Source organism: Camelina sativa, chromosome 1 (assembly GCF_030686135.1).
Source record: "Camelina sativa cultivar CO46 ecotype springtype chromosome 1, ASM3068613v1".
Taxonomy (NCBI): Eukaryota; Viridiplantae; Streptophyta; class Magnoliopsida; order Brassicales; family Brassicaceae; genus Camelina; species Camelina sativa.
The window spans coordinates 10,843,707-10,870,137 of NC_141880.1; the positions used below are offsets into that span (position 1 = coordinate 10,843,707).

General features: G+C 33.0%; 4 protein-coding genes and 1 pseudogene across 6 annotated transcripts; 4 read left to right on the forward strand and 1 right to left on the reverse strand.

Moving 5' to 3' along the window:
• The first annotated feature begins 2,437 nt into the window (after positions 1–2,437).
• On the forward strand, positions 2,438–2,973 carry LOC104788105 (uncharacterized; annotated as a pseudogene).
• Positions 2,974–5,020: 2,047 nt separating this feature from the next.
• On the forward strand, positions 5,021–6,921 carry LOC104788114 (isoleucine--tRNA ligase, cytoplasmic-like). Its single transcript, XM_087510420.1, has 5 exons — positions 5,021–5,741; positions 5,827–5,892; positions 5,972–6,124; positions 6,269–6,366; positions 6,780–6,921. Exons 1-5 carry the CDS (start codon positions 5,208–5,210, stop codon positions 6,919–6,921), a joined length of 993 nt encoding a protein of 330 aa, XP_087366546.1. The 5' UTR covers positions 5,021–5,207.
• On the forward strand, positions 6,780–11,297 carry LOC147949755 (isoleucine--tRNA ligase, cytoplasmic-like). Of its 3 annotated transcripts, none has more exons than XR_015560757.1 (20): positions 6,780–6,858; positions 6,965–7,124; positions 7,286–7,375; positions 7,456–7,589; positions 7,795–7,954; positions 8,059–8,142; positions 8,225–8,434; positions 8,539–8,664; positions 8,745–8,882; positions 8,971–9,095; positions 9,186–9,249; positions 9,323–9,576; positions 9,680–9,821; positions 9,927–9,990; positions 10,094–10,161; positions 10,279–10,401; positions 10,495–10,560; positions 10,650–10,764; positions 10,845–10,930; positions 11,056–11,297. XR_015560757.1 is itself a non-coding variant. In XM_087456494.1 (20 exons), exons 2-20 carry the CDS (start codon positions 7,083–7,085, stop codon positions 11,158–11,160), a joined length of 2,031 nt encoding a protein of 676 aa, XP_087312620.1. In that variant the 5' UTR covers positions 6,780–6,858; positions 6,965–7,082; the 3' UTR covers positions 11,161–11,297. The 3 variants fall into 3 exon arrangements, 2 of the variants coding, with proteins under 2 accessions (XP_087312620.1, XP_087312615.1); XM_087456494.1 differs by having other exon boundaries at positions 9,488–9,576; XM_087456489.1 differs by having other exon boundaries at positions 9,488–9,576; positions 9,680–9,990.
• Positions 11,298–11,965: 668 nt separating this feature from the next.
• LOC104788122 (ethylene receptor 2-like) lies at positions 11,966–15,928 on the forward strand. Its single transcript, XM_010513815.3, has 3 exons — positions 11,966–12,966; positions 13,366–15,156; positions 15,239–15,928. The coding sequence occupies exons 2-3, from the start codon at positions 13,402–13,404 to the stop codon at positions 15,788–15,790; spliced, it is 2,307 nt and encodes a 768-aa protein (XP_010512117.1). The 5' UTR covers positions 11,966–12,966; positions 13,366–13,401; the 3' UTR covers positions 15,791–15,928.
• An 8,021-nt stretch (positions 15,929–23,949) lies between these two features.
• LOC104788130 (protein PSK SIMULATOR 1-like) lies at positions 23,950–26,199 on the reverse strand. The gene has a single exon (XM_010513824.3). It carries the CDS (start codon positions 25,673–25,675, stop codon positions 24,089–24,091), a length of 1,587 nt encoding a protein of 528 aa, XP_010512126.2. The 5' UTR covers positions 25,676–26,199; the 3' UTR covers positions 23,950–24,088.
• Positions 26,200–26,431: the final 232 nt, after the last annotated feature.

The window sequence follows — 26,431 nt, forward strand, 5'->3', positions numbered from 1 at the left end:
TGTTCATAAAAATTTCCACGTCTTCCCTATTCATTTTCTTTTTCATTCTCATTACCACTTTTTCCCCTCATAGTAAATTTCACAAAAAGAAAAATCTGGCCACTATGGAACTCTTCTTAAATATTTCAGTGATCATTTGAGGTTAGATTTTCATTATTGACGTTCGTTTGATTTTTAGAATTATTTTCTGAAGTCAAATTACGTGGACTTGTGTTTGTACTGATCTGATCATGGTTTTAGTTATAATTTCACCACGTTATCTTCAGATTCAACGCAGAAGTTGAATGCTATGTACTAATCTGCTAAGATCGGGTGATTCAAGAATAATGGGGTTGGGTTGGAAAAAAAAAACCATAAAATGAAGGTATCACATTCACATGACGCTTGTTATCTCTCTCCATCACTACATTCAGTTTTGGACTTCAAATTGGGGCTTCAAAGCCCAGCTATAATATTTTCGCATAGCCACTCTAGGACCAATTCATTTATTTCATTCTTTGACTTAAGGAACAATTCATTAAATTTCGAACTTTTACATTCATCATGTATAAAAGTGAAGAGAAGCCAAGTCCATACCCAAAACGAGACTTGGTTACATTACAAGCAAAATGGAATAGACAATAGAGCATTGAATGTATAAGTGTGAAAACTAACAAAATAGGCTAATAGCCAGTGACATTTTGCAGGCATTCATGAGTTTGTTATTTCTTATTAATGTTTCGATTGCATGTGACTAATCATCAATATCTTTAATTTTATTGACGTTACATATATTGACCAAATTGTTTTTTTATCCATACACCAATTTAAAATATTTGTTCGTGCGGGGGTATTTTTTTTTCTTTTTCTGGAGGTTATTATGGCCTATGGGTGAGAAGAAAAAAAATACTTAGTGATAAAAAAAGAAATGTATATATAGCTTATACGAGACTAGAGTCCACGATGAGCTGTGGTCCAAAAGTGATGTTTCGTCTCTAGTGTATTCCTAAGTCAGTAGGATTCTCCCATGTTCTCGAAATCCTATAAAAACATTAATGCTCCTGAGCTTATAGAAAATGAATGACAACACTTATGTATCCGTATACATAATGGTATATCTTGTATCGTAGCTGCAAAACTGATTGTCTGATTAAACTCTGAACCAACCTAATGTATCAATCTTTCACTATTATATATGCATAATAATGCATGCATGATCTCTCAATCAACAATCACTTTTCTTTTATGCCATATAATCATTAAACATTAATTGTCCTAAATAACTAAACCGTAATACATACTATTTGTGTTACTTGCTTAAAACTTGACTTATAAAACGTGGTCTTGGTCCACAAAATTGTTAAAGGTCGTTCAAAGAAATTAATATATGCAGGTATATTATTTTTAGCAAAGAGTAGCAAGCAAGGCCATCGTTCATCGGTCATATTTTTGCTTCTTACGTTTTATTTTGTTTTTGTTAAACCATATATATATTTTACTAGGTATAGAAACCATCATAATCATTCTCAGTTTTTGGGAAAGTTCATAATGAATTTCATAAATGCATTTTAATTCATGAGATATTTCCATTTTTTATATTCTGATTTTTTTAGCTACTTCAATCCACAACCACAACTCCATAGTGTATACTTCTTTTAATATATTTTGTTTGATTCCTCTATATTTCTTATATGTTCACACTTGATATATAATTTCGTATATATTAAAATTAAACTAAGTTTTTTGTTTGCAGTAGCTTATAGCTACCCTTCGAATTTTATTTAAACAACTTTGGTTGGTAATTTTTTACACTCGATGAAAACGTATAACATTTTCTTGATTACTACCTTCAAAGATGTACAAGATTATTTCTTTGTATCTTTTATGTGTGCATATGTGTATAGTGTGAGTAATTACGTATGATCACATTTTTTAAATAACAACAAATCGAATTTAGAGAAATTAGCTAGTCATTTAGCCTAACTAGTCACTCTAAGACTCATGAATAACAACACCTTGAGTAATTTGTTTCCCAAATCAACTAATCCAACTGATATGATATTATCCTTTTGTTAAAGTACGTTCCCTGAATTTTGTTTTTGTAAAATATATAGAATAATTAAAATAATCGTGCATGGTGTTTTTTTGTAGTAATCAATACTAGCTAGAATTATATGTTGCCACCTACAGATATATAATAAACAATTCATTTTAAAACCCCCTATTTTGTCCTCCTTTTGGTGTAACAAGACTTAAAATATATCTTAATTCTCCGTAAACCTTAATGCTTATTTTTGTAAGAAATATACAAAACATTAAAACACATTAGCTAGCCATCCGATCATACACATGCTCTTTCCTAGCCTATATATACCCTAACATGAGCGTCAGACTCATTTCAAAACATTGAATATTAAGAGAAGATAGAGAGAAACCCCAATAGAAGGAGAAGAGAGAGATGAACAACCGGGGAAAACAGAATGATTCCGGCTCAGGCTCCGGCTCCGGCTCTGGAGATAACCGCCGGACTTATGAGTGCAACATCTGCAAGAGAGGTTTCACGAATCCTCAAGCCCTCGGTGGTCACAATAACATCCACAGCAGACGTGAAAGAAACCTCTCTTCCTTTTCTCCTTCCAACTCATTTCCATTTTCTCTTCCTTTACTATCTCAGTCTCCGTCCTCCTCTACGAACCCTAATGATAACAACAACCCGTCTCATATCTTCCGACCATCGATTCATACCACCACCAAGTGTCTCAGCCACCGATAAACCCTAGCCACAACCCTCAATACTTTGGTTCATCATCATCAAGAGGAGGAGGGAGATTTGCTCAAGGGGAGTCTCATGGTCTCGATTTGAGCTTAGGGCTCGGATACATGATGAATGAAGATGATGACACTCACCGAAGCCCACCAGAGACCGAAGGTTCTGAGCCTCAAGATGATGATCTTGATCTTGATCTTCGTCTCGGCCGTCATCGTCATCATTAAGCTTTCAGCGGTTTCCCTCACGTTTGATCCACGTAATCATATACAATATATATAGTTGAAAGTTTAATCACCGTATAATGCATGATATTTGCTTATTGTGGTTATGTAACGTCGATCATATTCATATGAATTTTCGGTTTGTATAATTTAAGACTATATTGTTATCTTTTTTTTTTTTTTTTTTTTTTTTTTTGAAAATCTATATTGTTATCTTAGAGCAAATAGGTTTGAGTAATGTTATTATTATATTATACGTTGTTATGAAGTTGGGTTTGTATAATTCATATTGTTCTCTATTACTAGCTATGAGTGTAGATCTATAGATCAAATAGGTTAACTTGTGTAATATTCTTATTATCTATTGTGTATGAAATTTGGGTTTATATAATCAAAGACTCTGCTACATTATTCTCTACATTTTTGCAGACCCATGTGAGCTGATATGGATCAAAAGCCTTGATACTGTAAACCAAATTATGATTATAAAAATACACAAATGGTAAATAATAAAGATTAAAGAGAGCACAAATCTGGGTTTCGTGAATTGACAGTTGAGGTAATTTAAAAGCAGAGATCAAAATTAAAAGGCCCATTATCATTGGAGGTTTGATTTTGGAGCCAGATTCATTATTAATTTGCTGGGCTTACAAATCATGGAAATTTGAAATTGATTGTTCACTTAAATCAGATTACTGGTTTGAAAAGATATAAATCAAATTTAAAGATCTTAATAGGGTCTAGGCTGGTTTTGTTTTGAACTTGCAAGTGTAAGTTCTTATTTTATAACTAGTTTTGCTTAAGAAAAATATAATGCGATTTTAATACGAAATCTAGCGTGTGGTGACAAACACTAACTAATTTGATGTTAATTTGATTGCTGCTTCTTTTTTATTTATTTTTTTTTATTTATAGGAGAGATACAGTAAAACCTCTATAAATTAATACTCTATAAATTAATAAACACTATAAATTAATAAATTTTTCTAGTTCCAAGTCGGAACAATGTAAAAAATAACAAAATTCGATAAGATAATAAGATAATATTTTTTTTGAAATCCTCATGTAAAATATGTTCCCAATAATATCATAAATTAATAATCATGTAAATATATATATATATATATATATATATATATATATATATATGTTGATATAGTAAAGTATGTTTTTCTTAAACCTCATATCTATAAAACAATTGTTATGTTGTATCTTCAAACTATAATGATATAAAATATTCTATAATATTTCATAAAACAGCTAAAACTTTTTAAAGTTTTCACTTTCTAAATATGCATCTTTACATTTTGATAGTTTGATAGACTATTAAAATACGATAATTGATATTCTTATTCATATATTTGAATATTTATGTCATGTGTATAAGTGAATTTGTCTATAATATTTGTAATTCATTGTCAATAATATTTTTTAATTATTTCAAATTCAATTATAATACCATAAAATTTACAACATCCAAAATTATAATCTTATTTTACAACAATTGTCTTAATTTAATTTTTAAAAAATTAAAAAATAAAAATATACCTATAAATTAATATCACTATAAATTAATAAAATGTATTGGTCCCAACATTATTAATTTATAGAGGTTTTACTGTATGTATCTTTGCTTTGACCAAAATTAATGATATCAAACATGCTAAATGTTTGTTTTCCTAAATTTAATAAAAATGATAAGAATGTACAGTTTAGATATGTTTCTTTGTTAACAATAATAAATTACGTATTTCATAGAAAAAAAAATCCTCAAAAATAGATCTTTTTATTTATTTATTTTTATATTATTATGATTTCCTCAAAATAGCTCTTTTTTTTATTAAGAAAAATATCAAGAAAAATGTTATTTTTCTTTCTTCTCACGTCCGATCCACAAGAGGAAATCTTGTTTATTTTTTTCTTGTCATTTCCACATATGTTTTTAATTTTAACAGATTACAAATTAATTAATATTAATCTGTTTTTGGGTCAACAATAATTAAATATTGGTCTACTCTAAATCTTCATATTACAAGCATTTCCATTTTTTAATTTGTCTAAAAAGTTGAATTAAGAATTTTTTTTTTTTTTTGACAATAATTGAATTAAGAATTTTTATATCAGCAAGATACATATTTTTACAACTCACAAAAAAAAAAAAATTGAAAACAGAGGAAGACGTCGTCGAAGGTATAGAAACCTAAATTTTGGTGGGGGGATAGTGCTCTGTTTCCGCCATGGAAGACGTATGCGAAGGAAAAGACTTCTCTTTCCCACGGGAAGAAGAAAAAGTTCTCTCCTTTTGGACTCAAATCGATGCTTTCAAGACACAGCTCCAACGAACAGAGGATTGCGAGGAGTACGTCTTCTACGACGGTCCTCCTTTCGCCACCGATCTTCCTCACTACGGACACATACTCGCCGGTACGATTAAGGACATTGTGACTCGGTACCAGTCCATGAACGGCAAACACGTCACGCGGCGGTTCGGTTGGGACTGTCATGGTCTCCCTGTAGAGAACGAGATTGATCGTAAGTTGAACATTAAGAGGAGAGACCAAGTGCTTGAGATGGGTATTGATAAGTACAATGAGGAGTGTAGGAGTATTGTGACGCGTTATGTTGAGGAGTGGGAGAAGGTTATTACTAGGACTGGTCGTTGGATTGATTTTAGTAATGACTATAAGACTATGGACTTGTCGTTTATGGAGAGTGTTTGGTGGGGTTTTGCTCAGCTTTATGAGAAGAAACTTGTTTACAAATTCGTCAAGGTTTGGCCTTTTTTTCTTGGGTTTGAATTGGTCTTAGGTTTGAAATCTTGTTGACTCATTTGACTCAAGTCTCGTTTGTTTGTAGGTTATGCCTTATAGTACTGGTTGTAAGACACCTCTGTCTAATTTTGAAGCTGGTCAGAACTATAAGGTATGTATGTTGTTTCCCTTAGTTTATTACTTTATGTTGTTGCATATTTGAATGATGTTTTGACGATTTCGTACAACAGGATGTGGTTGATCCAGAGATCATGGTTACATTCCCAGTGATTGGGGATGAAGATAATGCGGCTTTTGTGGCATGGACTACTACTCCATGGACTCTTCCAAGCAATCTTGCTTTGTGTGTCAATGCAGACAAAGATATAATCAAAGCCGTGAAGGTGATTACTGATCATGCCTAATATTTGTGAATAGACTACATGAGTCAGTTAAGATCATAATGATCTGTCATGTCTCTTAGAGGATGTTAGTGCAATTTTGGACTATCAAATTGTTTTCTAGTAAGTAACCTTTTTTTTTTTCAGGAAAAAGGCAGGCTTGTTAAATCAGGAAGCTTTACTCACTCATATCCCTTTTGTTGGCGGTCAGACACCCCTCTCATATATAGAGCAGTTCCGAGTTGGTATGCTTCATGTTTCATATGTGTTTTAGCTAAGGTCTTAGTTTATTTGTATCATTTCGTGCAAGTTCCAGTGAGACACACACTCTCTGTCTCTTTGGTCCTTATCTCGAGTTTGGCTTAAAAGATGTAAGCTTTTGTCCTATTCTTGTCCTGTTGGCGCAATTGATAATCATATATTATAATTATTCATTCCATTATATCTGGCAGCCTCTTTCCGGAGCAATATATGCTATCTTTGTTTAGGATATTTTGATTTTCCATGTTTTGACTTTATCTATTTTAGATTCTGTAATTATATGTAGAGAATATCTGACCTGAATGGCCTGTAGAAGTTAGCAAAGATGATATGAAGCTTACTCTTCATTTTCATGAGTGGTCAAGACTTTAAAGTTTGCAAGTGTTTGACTTGTTAGGTTTGTGTGTGTGGAGCAGTTAAAAGAAAAATTGTTAAAAAACAATGAAGAAACAAAATGGGTACCTAAATATGTGAAGGTCAGTGGAAGAAAGGATCAGTACTCTTTGAGTATTTTTACAAGTTCACTTTCGTTTGGATGAGTTACTAATATGATTATATTTTCTTGGTTAACCTGCAATTCAGGAAAAACGTTTTTCAAAATTGGCTTGAAAATGCAAGGGATTGGGCAGTCAGCCGAAGTAGGTTTTAGGGAACGCCTCTTCCAATATGGATCAGTGATGATGGGAAGGATGTGGAGGTCATGGATTCAGTTGAGAAGCTTGAAAAGCTCTCTGGTGTCAAGGTATCTGATTGATTGTTTCTAGAAGTCTTAATTAGTATGTTCTGTTCAAGTTTATGACATCCTACGAGGGTTTGTTTTTTTTTTTCTTTTCTTTTTACTGGAGCATATTGGAAATAAGAAAATCTGATACTCATTTGCTTTTCTGATGACTTATGGTGCAGGTCTTTGATCTGCATCGTCACCATGTTGATCAAATTACAATCCCATCTAGTCGTGGCCTTGAGTTTGGTGTGCTCCGTCGTGTAGAAGACGTAGGATGTATTCATTTATTTTTAATCTGTGATTGTCCGTGGTATTGTCCCATAGTTATGTTTATATCATGTTTTTTTAGGTTTTTGATTGTTGGTTTGAGAGTGGTTCAATGCCTTATGCATATATCCATTATCCATTTGAAAACAAGGAGCTATTTGAGCAGAACTTTCCGGGTGATTTTGTGGCTGAAGGGCTTGATCAAACTCGTGGATGGTATGTCATTCCAAATCTTGGCCCTTTACTGTATGAACTGATTTGGATAGTAAGTATTGTCTATGAATGTACTTTACTAGGAAATGAGTCTAGGCTAATGGAAGGGTGTGATCATTATACAATATAAAATGTGATTCTAGAACTATTTTGAAAGAATAAAGGCAATTAATAATATCTAAACTTGTAATTTGGTATGTATCTACAGGTTTTATACTCTTATGGTGTTGTCTACAGCATTATTTGATAAACCAGCTTTTAAAAATCTGATTTGCAATGGTCTCGTGCTTGCTGAGGATGGTAAAAAAATGTCTAAGAAATTACAGAATTATCCACCACCTTTGGATATCATAAATGAGTACGGGGCTGTAAGTTTTCTCCCTATAATATGCTTTTATGCTGTGTTTTCAGTACGAAAATCTTGGTTGCGTGTAGATTTTTTCTCGTAGTGACTTTGCGTGGACCTTGACAGGATGCTGTGCGATTGTACCTGATCAAGTCTCCGGCTGTACGTGCTGAGCCACTGCGCTTCAAGAAAGAAGGAGTACATGGTGTTGTGAGTGATCTTAGCAGTTGATTTTATTGCTTTCTTATTTTAGTAGATTTGTTTTTTTGTCTGAACTATTATGTTTTGCTAGGTCAAAGATGTACTCCTTCCATGGTACAATGCATACCGGTTCCTTGTTCAGAATGTAAAGAGACTTGAGACTGAAATTTCTGGGCCTTTTGTTCCTATTAATCTGGCAACTTTACAGTCATCAAACGTTCTCGATCAGTGGTTTCACTCAGCCACACAAAGTCTTGTCAATTCTGTCCACAAGGAGATGGATGCATATGAGCTTGACACTGTAAGCTTTTTACATGCCACTATCTAGTGTTTTAGAAAGGAAAAAAGTTATCGCTATCTTGCGGTATTTTACGTTTACCACATCTTTGTTTTTCTTTTTTGCAGGTGGTTACTGAACTCGTGGAGTTCCTTGAAGATCTCACTAACATATATGTTAGATTCGACCTTAAGAGGTTAAAAGGCCGTACAGGAAAAGATGATTGTCACACTGCTCTTTCAACTTTATATAATGTATGGTAAATACTTTTGTTTACATGGTCACCATCATTTGAACACTTTGTAATAACTTAAAATTGTGTCTGGAATTTTAGGTACTTCTTACTTCTTGCAAAGTGATGGCTCCTTTTACACCGTTCTTCACTGAGACATTATACCAAAATCTGTGGAAAGTGTGTGAAGGTTCTGAGGAAAGCATTCACTACTGCAGCTTTCCCCAAAAGGAAGAAGCGGTAATAGTTCCATTACTCTATATCCAAGTATAGAATATAAATTGTCTAAATTTTTGCTCACTTATATTTTCTTCTCGTGCTTAAACAGAGAGAGGGGAAGAGGATTGAGAAAAGTGTTACAGAGATGAAGAAAATCATTGAATTTGCTCGGAAAATTCGTAATCGTAAGAGTGATAAGCGTCAAGAACAACTACCCTTGAAAACTCCTCTAAAGTGAGCATTGCACTTAATCATTTTTCAGATCCTGCTTGTTAGCCTTAAATTGAAAAGGAAGTTGATACATGCTTATCCATGTTGAATCAGGGAAATGATTGTAGTCCATCCAGATGCAGAATTCTTGGATGACATTACTGGAAAACTAAAACAGGTCAGTGGTGTTACAGTAAATTGTTAATCTTTTAGTGTGTATCGTTATTTACTTTTTGGAGTTTGTTATTTAGGACTGCTTGAAACCAGCAAAACATATCTCCACAGTTGTGTTAGATAAGAAACACACAAAAAATAACACATAGCTATGTGGAAGTGAAAAGCTTAAGGCTCCAAGAGTCCTGAGTTCATGCTAGGCTTAGCACTTCAGATTTATTTTGCTTGATTTTTCATTGCAGTATGTCTTGGACGAAGTTAATGTAAGATCTCTTGTCCCATGCAATGATACTTCGAAATATGCATCACAAAAAGCAGAACCAAAGTACAGGTTAGTGTGGTTTTCTTCCTGCGTTTTACTTTTAACCCTAGAGCTCAATGTGCTTTAGCCTCTCCAAAAGAATGTAGAATTCAGTTTTACTTAATTTCTCCAGTGTGTTGGGAGAGCGACTTGGAAAATCTATGGGGCTTGTTGCAAAGGAAGTTAGAAAAATGTCTCACCAAGATATCTTAAGATTTAAGGTTACTAAGGAAGTTACTATTGCTGGACACTCGCTCAAGATAAAGGATATTAAGGTCTCACATGCTATATGTTTTTTTTTTTCCCTTGTGAGACAGAATGAAGAATATGCCTTAAGAGCTGAATTCATGTCTGACACGTTTTGTTCATGTGTTGTTCAGACTTTCAGTGAGTTCAAACGCCCAGATGGTTTCAAAGATGCAGAGATTGATGCAGCTGGAGAAGGTACAAACTTCTCTATGCTCAATTTATGTTAATCTTGATTGATTACCGGTGCTCTGTTGTTAAGGAAACATATGCTATTTGTATTTGTTCATGGATGGTGCAGGTGATGTTTTGGTGATTCTGGATCTACGAGAAGATGAATCTTTGAAAACTGAAGGTGTCGCTCGTGAGGTAAATAGACGTAACCGAAGTCGATACATTTTCTTATAAGTTATATTTTCTGTGGGTTTCCTTTCCTGTGTATAAGCAGAGGTTTTGCTCATGAGCTTATTTTCCCTTGTATTGTAGATTGTCAATAGGATCCAGAAACTACGGAAAAAGTCCTGTCTGGAACCAACAGACTTTGTTGAAGTGTACTTTGAATCATTAGATATGGATGAATCTGTTGTGCAACAAGTTCTATATTCTCAGGTAACTAACTGCTTTTGGTTTGTTACTCACTTCATGTTGCTCAAGTTGTACTTGAATTTTACCAATGTTTTGTCATTCTTGTTTGTTGGACAGGGACAATACATTAAGGAAAAAATTGGCTCTCCTTTGCTTATGGCTACTTTGATGCCACCAGATGTAGTAAGTCACCCACTCTTCTTCTCTCACATCACATATGCTTTAGTTTTTCACCGTAGAAACTTAAATGTGTTGTCTGTTATTTTTGGCAGGTCATTGTATCTGATGAGAATTTTGAATTGAAAGAATCTAAATTGTCATTTAAGATAAGTTTGGCTAGACCATCTTTAAAGTTCAATGAAGATGCTATTCTCGCTTTGTACTCAGGTGAGACATTCACCATCTCATCAGAGTGGATCGCTACTTCATTTCTCGCTCTTCTTAAACAAGTCTATTGATTGTTCCAGGGAATGAAAAATTTGCATCCAGGCTCCAGGATTACTTGAGGGCTTATTCAAATTTTAAGTCAGAGATCCAAGCTGGAGATGGGAAGGTTTGTTTGACCCCCTAAACCACAAAAATATACTCTCGCAAATCATGTCAAGTCTAAACCAATACTATGCTTATCAAGTGCTTAATAACATGAAATTTTACATGTCTACCCGTTTTGTATGGCAGATAACTGTAAGCTGCATTGAAAACCAACCTCCTATGACTGTGGTTCTAGGAGAACATTTGCATTTGACAGTGGGCGACTACTTGTTGAGCAAGAAGAATGCATAAGAGCCTTTTAAGTTGTTTTATTTCTAGATTGTTGCAAGAAGTTAATTATGTGTGTTTGAGACTTTGTACTCTTTCTATTTGTACAATACTAGACTTTTGAAGATGGTAGGACAAATAAGTACGTCCAGTGACTAAAACTGAAGTCTGATTACATAGTCACAGTTACAACAACCTATGATATAAACAGTTTCAACTGGGTGATTACTGTTTATAATAGTCTTTAAAAAGACGACTTATCAATACGTTACTTGGCCATACATGAACATTCAGAAAAGAGTCATAGACTATAGACAAAACCAAAACTTTGGTTAAAATCGTTATTTGGTTTATTCAAAAAGCATAGCAAAATCTTTTACTTAACATACATACGATTTAACCCAAAAACTTAGGTAACGTGTCGTCTCAAAACTTCTAGGTTCATTTAAATAAAAAAAATAAAAAGATATACTTGTAGAAACCCTTTAAATAAAAACAATGATGTTTTCGAAAATGATAGATATGTGAATAGAGAGGGATAGTACATTATTCTGTGGTCTAATTTCGATTACTAGAGTCAAACCACCAAAACTAAAAGTTAAGAAAGGTAATAATAGTAACGAGAAAATGTGGTTTCAAATATATACTCATTACTCTTTAGATTCATGTATGGTGAAAGGAAACATTAAAAAGATTTTTTCTCAAAAAAAAAAAAAAAAAAAACATTAAAAAGATCTAAGTTTTCGTAGGTCCCCCCCTCATATATGATTAATCAAAAACATCTTAAGCGTTACATTTTTATATATTTCCTTTTTGTAAAAAATATTTTGATTAGAATAATCTCATCAATTATCCTTACTACTACTAGTGTCAGTTTTCAAAACACAGTGATTAGCGTTAGATTTTATGCTCTTTTGTTTATTACTACTATTAAGCTAATTTAAGAAATAACTACTAGCTAGTAGCTAGTCTCCTTGGTCTTTTAAATTCTATATGCCTTTCTTGGACTTTAGGTTCCTAGATTCATGTCATGTGGCTTGATTGTTTCCAATACTATATATCAAATATTTTACTCATTTAATACAAAACATTAAAAAAAAAAAAGTTTTATTCTATTCTTCTCCATTCTCATGATATACGGGATTTTTGATAAAATTTAGATTATTATAATTTTACAGCTTGTAATAAGTTAGATATACAAGTTGTGGAAATAACAAAAAAGTTTAATATATGAATAATTTATGCACATTAGTGAACAAAAAGAAAAATCAAAAGAGCGTCCAAGTTCGGTTCATGTAAGAAACCAAGTGGGTCCTTTTTTTTATTTTAAGATTTTCTAAATCAGAGTGAGAGAGAATAAAGAAGTCTCCAAAACCTTCCTTTGTAAAACCAACGGCTCCAAGAACCTTTTTTTTTAACACACTTCTCTTTTGTTGTTCTCCAACGGCGGCGGCTTATGGCGGTTATGCGAAGTTCCCGGTGACATAATCAGTTCTCCAAGCACATATATAAAACGAAAACGTACTTGCACGTTTATTTTTTTAATATGAGTTCAAAGTAGTTTCAGATTTGTCGCTATCTCTTCACTTTTTTAGACAGTCTTCTTCTGGTTTCTCTTCACTCTCTCTCTCTCTCTCTCTGTCTGAGTCTTTTTTTTGTTTTGTTTTTGACTCTCTCTCTTCCTCGTCGTCGTTGTTAATTATTACTAATGAGAGGAAGATCGGAATGCCGAAGAGTATTGGAAGATTCTCGTACGTCGCTGCGTTGGAATTTCACAGGTCGATGAGATCTGAGAACTGTTTCACTTTTGTCCAATATTATCTCTTTCAGGTACTACAAATTTTACAATTTTGTATGCATGTTCTGTTATACTGTTTACTCTAATTAAAGTTTTGATTTTTACACCTTTTTAGTAACCTAATTTGTTGAATCAAATTGTATTAGTTTTTAATGGGTTTTTTTTAAAATATTTATAAATCTCTCTTTTTCACATTTGCAAAGTTTAAAAATTTTAATTTACAAAAGTTAAAAGTTTTGATTTTTACTCACATTTGTTTAGCTCTTTAATCGTTCAATCAAATTGTCTAACGGGTTTTTGTGAATCTCTGTTTTACACATTTCCAAAGTTTGAATTTTACTGTTTTTTTTTTGTTTGATATCAAAGATAAAGTTTTGATTTTTTTTCATTCTGTTTCTTGTTTAATCTTTGTTAATTCTCTTGTTTTACAGTTGCAGAGTTTAATGGAATAAGCATTTTCTCCGAAGATGGTTACAGGAATAGCTTCTGGGTTCTTGATACTGTCAATGGTGATATTAATCTCGCCGGCGATAGCCATAAACGGCGGTGGTTATCCACGGTGTAACTGCGAAGACGAAGGAACTAGTTTCTGGAGTACAGAGAACATACTAGAGACTCAAAGAGTAAGCGATTTCTTAATCGCAGTAGCTTACTTCTCAATCCCAATTGAGTTACTCTACTTCGTAAGCTGTTCAAACGTTCCATTTAAATGGGTACTCTTCGAGTTCATCGCCTTCATTGTTCTCTGTGGTATGACTCATCTCCTCCATGGTTGGACTTACTCTGCTCATCCGTTTAGATTGATGGTGGCGTTGACTGTTTTCAAGATGTTGACTGCTTTGGTCTCTTGCGCTACTGCGATCACGCTTATCACTCTGATTCCTCTGCTTTTGAAAGTCAAAGTTAGGGAGTTTATGCTTAAGAAGAAGGCTCATGAGCTTGGACGTGAAGTTGGTTTGATTATGATTAAGAAAGAGACTGGCTTTCATGTTCGTATGCTTACTCAAGAGATTCGTAAGTCGTTGGATCGTCATACGATTCTTTACACTACTTTGGTTGAGCTTTCCAAGACTCTGGACCTTCAGAACTGCGCGGTGTGGATGCCGAACGAAGGTAAAACAGAGCTGAACTTGACTCATGAGTTGAGAGGGAGGGGTGGTTGTTCTGTGTCTATGGAGGATTTGGATGTTGTGAGTATTAGGGAGAGTGATGAAGTTAATATATTAAGTGTGGACTCGTCCATTGCTCGAGCTAGCGGTGGGGATGTTAGTGAGATTGGTCCCGTGGCTGCCATTAGAATGCCGATGCTTCGTGTGTCTGATTGTAATGGAGAGCCGAGTTATGCGATACTTGTCTGTGTGTTACCTAGCGGGCAGCCACGGGATTGGACTTATCAGGATATTGAGATTGTTAAAGTTGTGGCGGATCAAGTAACGGTTGCGTTAGATCATGCAGCGGTTCTTGAGGAGTCTCAGCTTATGAGGGAGAAGCTTGCGGAACAGAACAGGGCGTTGCAGATGGCTAAAAGAGACGCGTTGAGGGCGAGCCAAGCGAGGAACACGTTTCAGAAGACAATGAGTGAAGGGATGAGGCGTCCGATGCATTCGATACTCGGACTACTGTCGATGATTCAGGACGAGAAGTTGAGTGATGAGCAAAAGATTATTGTTGACACGATGGTGAAAACGGGGAACGTTATGTCTAATTTGGTTGGGGACTCGATGGATGTAAATGATGGTAGATTTGGTACGGAGATGAAACCGTTTAGTCTTCATCGTACCATCCATGAAGCAGCTTGTATGACGAGATGTTTGTGTCTATACAACGGGTTCAGGTTCTTGGTTGACGCGGAGAAGTCTTTGCCGGATAGTGTAGTAGGAGACGAGAGAAGAGTCTTTCAAGTGATACTTCATATGGTTGGTAGTTTAGTAAAGCCTAGAAAACGTCAAGAAAGGTCTTCATTGATGTTTAAGGTTTTGAAAGAAAGAGGAAGCTTGGACAGGAGTGATCAAAGATGGGCTGCGTGGAGATCACCGGCTTCTTCAGCAGATGGAGATGTGTATATAAGATTTGAAATGAATGTAGAGGTTGATGATTCGAGTTCTCAATCTTTTGCTTCTGTTTCGTCAAGAGATCATCAAGATGTTGGTGATATGAGATTCTCCAGCGGCTATGGTTTAGGACAAGATCTAAGCTTTGGTGTTTGTAAGAAAGTGGTGCAGGTGAGTTTCGTCGTCCATATCTATTTCTAAAGTTCTCAAACATTAGGAGTACTTATTATGGGTTCTTTGATAATGTGTGCAGTTGATTCATGGGAATATCTCGGTGGTCCCTGGCTCGGACGGTTCACCAGAGACCATGTCGTTGCTCCTCCGGTTTCGACGCAGACCCATTTCAGTCCATGGATCCAGCGAGCTCCCAGCTCCTGACCACCACGCTCACCCTCATTCAAATTCTGTATTACGTGGCTTGCAAGTTTTATTGGTAGACACCAATGATTCAAACCGAGCGGTTACGCGTAAACTCTTAAAAAAACTTGGTTGCGATGTAACCGCGGTATCCTCTGGATTCGATTGCCTCACTGCTATTGCTCCTACCTCATCCTCCTCTTCTACTTCGTTCCAAGTGGTGGTGCTTGATCTTCAAATGGCAGAGATGGACGGCTATGAAGTGGCCATGAGGATCAGGAGCCGATCTTGGCCATTGATTGTGGCGACGACAGTGAGCTTAGACCAAGAAATGTGGGATAAGTGTGCACAGATTGGAATCAATGGAGTTGTGAGAAAGCCAGTGGTGTTAAGAGTTATGGAGAGTGAACTCCGAAGAGTATTGTTACAAGCTGACCAACTTCTCTAAGTTGGTCACAACTTCTTCTACATTCAAAAGTTTCACAACATTGTTTTTAGTTTTTACACCATAGATTTTATGTCAAATATATCAAAACGAAATTGTTATTATATACCACCCATATCTCAATGATTTATGTCTTTTCTAGTTTTTGTTCTTTTTCTCATTAGGACCCAACGAAATTGAATCTTAGTATTTCGTAGGGTCTCAAGAACACAGCTTAAAATATTAAAAGCAGAAACGTTATCAAAGGTAATGGAGATGGACTAACAAATTACATACGGTTTTTAACTTACATATACAGAATCAATCTTGCTAATAAATTTACGTATACGGGAATCACGGTTTTATGATTAAATCAAAATATATATATATTTTTTTATAATTTCTTGATTCTTATTTAGTTATTTTGCTTTTTATGTGTTTTTTTTTTTCGTCATATTATTTTGTTAATTTTTGTTTGGATCAACTTTTTCGCTTTACAATCTTTTTGGAAAGAAAGTTTAACACTTAACAAAGAGGAATACATAAATTGAGAATAAGTATTGTAAGCACGTGGCATGTTGTCAATTTATATAAGAAAGAACAAATTCAGTAAGTGGCTCCAACCTTTATTAGAAAACAAAAAATTACGAAAATTGAATATGATATTTTAGATTTGTGTATTTCTTACTTATGAACTACAACTGGAGTTATTATTTTAAGATTAATAGACAATTTTATATTTACGTATATTGTTAATATTGAAATATTTCCTATCTAATTTCTTTTCCATTTTAAAAGTTTTGATCAAAAAATTAAGCATTAATTGGATACGTAATTTACCTTTTCAGAAGACCTTGATTAATGTCGTCTGCCACTATGTAAACTTTTCAAAAGTAAGAATTATCGGAATAGAAATGTGTGACTTTATTAAGTTACTAGTTGAAGTTGAAATCAGAATATATATTAGAAATTGTTTTAGATACATGCCCCCTGGACTAGTGAAGATCTATATACTATTAGAAACTAAACAGCACATTCCTCGAGCCTATTAAACTAAACGATAAAGTAGAAGTGGATTGGATTTGGAGAAAGTGAATCTAGAGGGGGAGAGATCAGAGATGGGTTAACATAACTTGCCATTTATATAATCAACAAACCCACTTGTGCTTATATATTTGTTTCTTCGAACCCGACAATCTTTACAGAATAGTAATAAATCATTAGTGAAAAAATACTAATTATCTGAAAACTACAGTAAAAACAATCATATCCAAATAGATCCTTACCCTTTATTTTACTTGCAAATATAAAATATCTAAATATTTTATTATCCAACCGTCTACTAAATTATTTCGAATAAAACAAGTTTCAGAAATAAAGAAGTAAGAAATGTGTTTACTAATGTGTTAATCTACTTATATTATGTGTTAAACTTATGTGGTAACATTATCAAGTTATTAATATACTCATATACAAAGTTAGTTGTTTTAACTATATATGAAGTATAGGATCTTAGAAACTTTGTGTTATTAAGATATTGTTGTTAGTTTTTTTTTTCTCATAAATCATAAGTGACTGTTTTTTTATAATAATGATTATATATCTAGAGGAATATCTAATAGGCTAGTATTATTTGACCAAGCAGAAAAATTCTATCATGAAGGAGAAATGATAATGGCTTGAGCTAAAAGATGAAGACTAATGAAGACTAAATTTGTTTTATTTCGTCCCTAGTCAAAATAGCTGACCAAGTGATTCAAATGATTTGCAAAGCGTGGAAAAGTCTTTCAAGATTCCGGAATGTGAATATCATCTCACCATCAACTTATATATACACCACTCACAAATAGAAACATGTTCGGTGTAAATGAATTCATTCCATTCGAAATCGAACAAAATACCAAAAGGAACCGAGACATGTGTTAATCATGTCTCTTTTAGGTTATAAACTTATAAAAACTTAATTAAACAAATTTTGTCAACAATATCAATGAACTAAACAAATGGAAATATTTTATTTAAATTATTATATAATAATAATTTTATTGAGATTACATTGTAATTTGGCAAATAAACTATAATTCATTAAAAAGTAGATATTGGTGAAACATTAAGGTACATATTTAAAGATTTATCAAGCATAAGAGCATCCTCAACGGTAAAAAACTAAACTGAGTTTTCTAAAACTAAAATAATTAATATTCTAATAGTAAAATAAAGTTAATCAATAAAAATGAAACACATGTAAACAAAGTTTCTATTACATGTACAAATTTTTTTCTAAAACAACTAATTTAAGATACTTTTTTAACTCTCTCTCCTGATTTTTATTATTTTTATTTTTTATATTAAAAAACTTTTAGGAGATGACCTAATTATCATATAACTTTTTTGTCAACATTAGGTTAAAATAGGCCGGCTCATTACACAAATCATGTAAAAAATTTAAACAATTAAAATTAATTATTTAGTTCAAAAATTTACACTTTTGGTTATTAGGTTAATTTTGTAAATAGTTTTACACAAAAAAAATCATTTGATAATTTTAGTTATGAACCTATTTAAAGAAAATATAACTAATTTGTCATTAAAAAATTAACTAATTTATTATATAATTATTCTAATAAAAATTATGAAATAGTGATTTCTAATATGAAATTATTCATAATTTTTTTTAACACTTGAAAGTATTCATAATTTATTAAAAACATAATAATGATAAAATCATTATAAATATTAAAATATTTTGTAACCAAATGATGTGACAAAAAGTCATCAAATATTCATGGGTGTAAAATGATGTGACCAAAAAAAAAATCCTCAACTTTTCCTCGATAATTCCTCAAATTAGTAGGGTGAGCATTTTAACCGAACCGAACCAAACCAACCGAACTCAAACCAAACCCATATATACCCTCAAACCATTTGATTATGTTTTTCCTTAACAAAAACCGAACCAAACCAATAACCCAATGTATTTATGTTAATTAGATTTGTAAATATGTAATCTCACAGTAATACCCATGATTGCATTTGCTGATTGCTCCCTCTTGCACACGTTTGATTTTTTTTTTAATATGTTTCTAATGAATTAATTAATATAGAATCGAGTTTAATTGTTTCTAACCCAATGTTCTAAAGTGTAAAACTTTACAGACCTCCAAGCAAATTCATATCTAGTTCCTCACTTCCTCTCTTCTCTGTTTTCATGGAAGATTGTTATGTTACATTGTTGTTGCTGGTTTTTTTCAATTTTATTTTCTACTAAACTTCTAGTAATTAGGCATTTGATTTTAATATGGTTGGATTTTTTTAGGATTTCCTTTTTTCATGGTTTATTTGAATTATTCAACTTATATAACTTGTTGATTATTTTAGGATATCAAAGGACAATGAATTTGTTTGTTACATTAATTGATTTTTTTGAACCGAATTAAAACCGATCCGAATCAAACCGAACCGAACATAAACTGACACAAACACAAACCAAACCAAACCAAGTTCGGTTGAGTTTGGTTAGAGTTTTATGAAAACCGAATAGACCAAACCGAATTGAACCCAAACCGAACTCGAAGTTTAACCGAAATGCCCACCTCTACAAATTAGTGTCACCATTTAGACCCCTGGTGTCTTAGTCTTGGTAGTCTCTCATGTTTTCTAGTGCACCTGATTATATGTGCATTACATACTCATATTGTTATTGTGTATTTGTATTACATTTGAATTGCAAGAGACGAAAAGTTGATAAGAGGTTATTGGTTATTCAAACACAAAACACAAGGAGACATGACATGGCCACGGCAAAAAAAAAAAAGAAAGACTTAGCTGGCGCCGGGGGGTGCACTCAGGAAACTATGTATCTGAAAACTCGGAAATTAGCTTGCATAATTCCTTGCGGGGCATAGGCGGTTCTCCGTCTAGTAGCCTATCCCAAAACCATGCTTCATGTACGATAGGAAGTGGCCGATGTTTTTGAGCCAATACTAAGAAAAAAGACAAGCTTTCAAGAATATAATAATACAAAGTGTCTTCATCGGGGAGGTCGTTGTCGTTGGCGATTACCATCAAAACAATTGGATTATAATAAGAGACGTCGCGATTTCTACATGCCCACTGACTAATGTCGGCATACATGAGAGAAAGTCTCTGATATTTATCACCTTTGGGTACGTAGATGATCCCTGCATCCGTATAGCGACGCACCACTTCATCCGTTTTCTCCTCCTCAGCGTAAGCCCTAATTGACACATCACCACGACGGAAACCCATTTTTTTGAGACGTTCTTTGAGAAGCTGACGAAACCAACGCAAATCGCGATCAGCAAGGAGTGGGTGTACGTCCCAAAACACGCTTGGGTTTCACAAATAAAACAACAAATTCCCCCAGAAACGTATCTGATTAGAGATCCGCTAGTTTCTTTTAGCATCATAGATCGATCGGATATCAAACAAAGAACTTTTGAGCAAAAGACTTACCGGAAAAATCTTGAGCCATCGTTTAGACAGGGATGATGAACAAGGAGAAAATTAGAGTGGTTTATAACATATTATAATTTTTTTTTTTGACAATTTTATTTATAATTTAGTAATGTGTAAATAATATTTAATGTACTGATAGAATTTCTCCTTCATGATAGATTTTTTTTTTTTTTTGGCGTAATATAATTATTTACTAATGTGTTAAACTTATGTGGTAACATTAATATACTTATAATAAGTTAATTACCTCTGACTTGTGTTTTATATAGAAAGTATAGGATCTTAGAAACTTGTGACATTTAGATAATTCTGTTAGTTATTTTTTCACAAGTGACTTTTTTTTAATGATGATAATATCTATTAGGTTAGTATTAGTTGACCAAAAAAAAAATTCTATCATGAAGGAGAAATGATAATAATGGCTTGGGCTACAAGATGAAGACTAATGTGGTCGCCGCTAGTCAAAATAGCTGACCAAGTGATTCAAATGATTTGCTAAGAGTAGAAAATTCTCTCAAGATTCCGGAATGTGAATATCATCTCACCATCAACTAGTATATATATATATACTCACAAATAGATACATGTCCGGTGTCTATTAATTCATTAGATTCGAAGTTGAACAAAATACCAAAAGGGAGCAAGACATATGTTAATCATTTCTCTTTTTCGAATAATGTGATTAAACCCAAAAGAAAGTATACATCGTATGTGAACTGTGATCACATCACGCAGAATTTTGTGGTTCTCTCTTAATCCTTGGCTTAAAGGAAAAAGAATTCACGGTCTCATACTCTCTCATTGTGTGACTAGAGACAAAAATAAATGCATGTGAGTTTAATTATATAGTTCAGGTTACTGATGTTGATCTAGCTCTTTAGTCGATATATTGAAGCCCAAAACCGATAAGCCAAGGCCCAACTTTTTTTTTTTTCACATGGGTACTACTGTTTTATAGTTATAAAATTGTACTAAACAAGATGATCATGTTTTTTTTTCTCTGAACTCAGATATGAGTCTAAATGGGTAACCGCTAAATTAAGCTGAATTTAAGTTTTGGAATCTAGCTAAATTTATTTGTGGTTTTTTATGAAATTTGGTTGAATAAATTTAAATTTAAATGGTAACTGTTGAATGTGGCTAAATTTTTGAAATAATTAATTACAAGATTTTATAAATCTTAGTTTTCAAAGTTAGTAATTCATATAATCGCGACATGTGTCAAGTAAATGGATAATACTGTAACATGTGTAAAATTTATTTTTATTTAAAAATTACAGGAAAACTAAAAATTCCTAAAAATAAAAAGATTACAATTAATATTTTTGAAAAGTATATGAAACCAAAAGTAATCTATTATATTACTAAGTTAAATAGGAATTTATCCATTATATTAATAATTTTAATAAGAAAATATGTGCAATTAATAAGGAAAATATTTGCAATTTAATTGCAATTATTATTTATTATAACCATATTTTAAAAAATTATACAAAGAGTGATTAGAATAGACAAATTTTAATGCGTTAAAATTAGTGATTAGCATAATATAAGAAAATTAAGATAATCAAAATAAAAAATTAATCTAATTTTCTTAAGTTTGTCAATCAGTGAATGATATTTTTGTCAAAAATTAATTTCTTATGAAGTGGTCTCATTTTTAGGAGGATAATTCATATTTTAAAGTAAAGCTACCTAACAATTTTATAAACTATATTATATTTTCTCTCTCTCTTTTTTTTGGGTCAAAATTTAACTATGAGATCAATTTTTTCTTTAAAAAACCATATGTTGATGTAATTTAAAGCATATGTTTAAATATTGTGCATATTTTTTTTGTAACTAGTAAACTTACCTTTAATACGAACATATTATAAACTGTCAAACACATTTGGTCTTCTAACATACTATCAGCAACATCAAGCTTACACTCATAAGTGAGGGACTGAGAGAGAAATAAATATCTTATAAATAAAGTGTAGAGATGAAGTTTATAATTACTTGGTGAAATTTTTAAAAGAAAATCTGATATGGTGGACGAATATGTCGTTGAGACTTTTCAAATGATTTGTTACAAAATGCAAATTTTATGTCTATTGGACACACATTTAAGTATATAACCCCAAAGGTGCAGTTACGAACATTTTGACTAAATCACCATATGCGACGACTCGTATTACAAAATTTATGATAAGCATGAAAGGATGTTGATATTATCAAACAAGGAATGAATATGATATATCTCAGGTAGAGGTAGTATTGAGATTCCAGTAAAAATGCATCATATTGTCACGATCCAAAGTTATATCTCCTTTACAAAAAAACAAAAAAAAACAAAAAAAGAATATAATTTAAGCAAACAAAATATACATTAAAAATTCACTACTACAACTACAATTTTAGAAACACGAATAAAGATCAGATAAAATGAATGAAGAGAAAATGATATCGTGAAATCATATGAACTGAAATCGAACAAAGATCTGACTGAGTACCATTTGTGATATACAGAGAAAATGAGAATATTTGTCTTAATTTGCAGAGTGGATGTTTATATGCAATGCTCTATATGAAGTAGAACTAACCCTAGTTGCTTTTATGAGTTTCTCATTTTGTAAGACATGTTTTTTAGTTTTTATGGCATAATTGAGAGTTTATGAACTAAGAAGAAAAAAATCTCCTTCTTATTAAAACGGAAGTACATTTGCTAATATAACATTTTATTTCTAAAATTTATCTAATAAACCCTTACTATTTTAATAAATATCACAACTGAAAGTTATTATTTGTAATATTATAAATATATATACATCATTTCCTTACAAGTGAATAACAAATATATATACATCATTTCATAACAAATTTCTAAACAAATCATTTTCTTATACCTAATCATCTAAATAAATCTCTTACACTTTCCACAATATTAACAAATTTTACAAAGTAAAAAAAAATACAGAATAAGAGAAAAAATCTGGATATACATAATAAAAATATACATAAACATACATAAACATATTTTTATGACATATAATAAAAATAACAATATAGAACTTATAACAATATATGCTATATTTATTAATTTTAAAAAAATACAAATAGAGCACATGTCCTATTCTAGTTTATATATAAGATAAAATCTGACGATTTTTAAAATTGCATAATTTAACTTTGCTAACATTGGATGGAAAATATTGTCCTTTTTCCATATCACTTTGGAGGACAAAACTAAATTTTTTGATACAAAATGTATGAAAACTAACGAGCATTGTAGTGCGAGAGGTCTGTTCGGAACACTACTTCGTCATTTGACATCCCTTGCTTTTATAGCTTATGGCATGTTTTTCTCTAGCATTATGTTATGTATTTGGGTTCTCTAGCATTATGTATTTGGGTTATGTGTTATGTAGAGCTGACTACTGATAACAATGGCATTGGGAATAATAAATGAAAGGAGGAAATTCTCATCATTGACAAAATAAAAATCTCAACCACAAAAATGTGAAGCTTTGGTTTGGTTTGGTTCAATAAAACATCAATGCACAGCACTTTTCTCCACCAAATCTCCCTCTTGATTAAATGCCTTCATCACCTAACATATCTCTCTCTTGTTGGGTTGGCTTTAATTACATGTCTTCATAAAACCTCAGATTCTTCAACACACATCTAACTATATGACTTAAAATTTTAAACCATCTCAAAGATTAAAGTAATCAACAACTTAATTTCAATTCCACAATCATTTTTTATGTATGCAAACGAAACTTAGAGATTTAGATATTCACATTGTGTTGAATCATAAACAAATGTATCTATAAAACAACACTAAAAACTCCCAAACTGTTAGTCCAAGTAAGCTGCACGGCACTGGCTCTGCCACTCGAAACAATCTTCATAATCAAAGCTACTCGCGCAATCCAGCAATGCGTTTTGCTGCTGTTCGTAATGGCAAATGTAGTTTAACCCTACAAGAAGCTTACAAATCGCAGCTTCAGTCTTCTCTCTATCAGCAAAGTAAAGCGTCTGAAGTAGAAGAACGTTCGTTCGCTTCACAATCTGATTATGCTGCTCGAAGTTGCGTTCACTCTGCCACCTGATCATGTTGTGAGCTAAAGGTGCAAGCCAAGAAAGTATCCCATCTATAGTTTCTTTCCAATCATGAGCTAGAGGAGCATCGTAGATGGAAACGTTCTTCAAGTATGATCTGAGATTAGCCTTGAGCGTTGTTTTCAAACTCGTTGGTAACATTTGGTAAAGATCATCTCTTGCTTCCTCGCCTATTAGGTGAGGATACTTGAGAAGCTTCTCTACCACAATCACAACATTCGCATAGTGCAAAGATAAAGCGGATCCTCCAATCGTTGAAGCTGAAGCATGTTGAGTTAACCTGCTTTTGAAACCAAACTTACTAGTCCGAATCACTAGAGCTGTGTTCAGAGGAATCCTGATACGAGCATCATCTTCATCATCATCACCAATAGTAGAGCTATTCATAGCAAGACATTCCATGAACATCCTCCCAGGATTAGTTCCACAAGGGAAATTGAAATCCCCTGCACGCGTAAACTCCTCTGCTTCACTTCTCCTAGAATCCTTAAAACCCGCAACAGATCTTGAGTTAGTAACCTTACTAGCTTCATTCTTGCTACGATCTCTCTTCAAAGTCACATCCTTTTTCAAACCCAAACCCAAACCCCCAAAAACAGTTTCAATCCTACCATAGATAGTACAAACCGTTCTAGCCAACATCTCAACAACCTTATCATAAGTTTGGTTCCACAACGAAGCATCTCTAAGACTCCTCACGTCCTGTCTCTGCCACATAAGCTTCTGTTCAAAAGCTTTAACACTCTCTTGATGCTGCTGACTTCGTTGAAGCTTCACTACAGCTTGTTCAAGCTCATTCACCACTTCCATCTCACAATACAAACTACAAGCAGCATTCACGAACCTCTCCATCTTCTTAACCATACTCTCCATATCCTTAACCAAGAACCCTAACTTCCTAAAATCAATCACCCCATTCACTATATCTTCATAAACATGCTCAAATCCTTGTAAAGCAGGTTCGTTACATTTCTTACCTAGCCTAGACACAACGCTAGCTACACGGCTCAAATCATCAAGCTTCTCAGAGATAGCGAGGTCAAGAAGGTGATTCTCATCTGAAGAAACAAGATTCGTAACTCCTTCAGAACGAAAGACCTCGGATTTGAGCTTAGAGATCTCTGTATCGGAGAGAGAACGGTGAAGGTGAATGGTTTTGGACATAACGTTAGCTACTTCGAAAGATAAGATTCCAATGGTTTGTTTAGGAAGAGAAGAGCTTTTAGGGGTTTTCTTAGTTGTTGAAGATTCAAGGAGAAGAGCGTGTTTGAGATTAGCACTTACTTGGTTTCTCATTTTCACAATCCAAGCTTCTGTAACCATGGTGTTCAAATAAAAATCGAAACTTTGACAGAGGAAATAGTACAATTTTCAAATAAAGTTTGAATCTTTATTGAAGATTAAGAACAGATCCAGGGGGCAAAAGAAAAGGGTGTTTGGACTAAGACATAGCTTTATCGAGAAACGAAGGAATGAAGTGGGATTCGCGCATGAAAAGGGATTAATCATTGGGTATCATGGGCGGTACTCATGTGATATGATGTTGGAATTGGCGTGAGCTTTTTGAGGAACTGTGACAAAGTAAAAGTGGTGAAGAGGAAGAAGGAGAAGGGGTTTGATAGAGAGAAACTTTCAACTTTGGACCCAACTCGTAAACTTCTTGTAAGAGAGACAGAGAGATGTAGAAAAAGAGCGAGAGGATTTTGAAAGTTGTGAAATTTGGGTTTGATTTTGAGAAAAAAGTGGAGTAGAGAGAGAGAGAGAGGGAGAGAGAGAGAGAGAGAGAGAGAGAGAGAAGAGAGAGTTGTTGTTATTAAATTTTTTTGAAAGGGAGTGATGTGCAGCTCGAGCTCGTACTTGCTCCACTAAATGTTCTTTTTAAAATTTCAATTTGGTTTACTAATTTATTTTTAAATATTGGTTAATTGTTTACTGACTTTGAAATATTTGTTTAGTTTTGTAAATTTATGGGTTATTTTAGAAGATGATCCGAAAAAATTGTGATTAATGTTAAAACGAATAAATTGTATTTTCTTAATTGAAAAATTATATGTTTTAAAAGGTTCAAACATATAATAG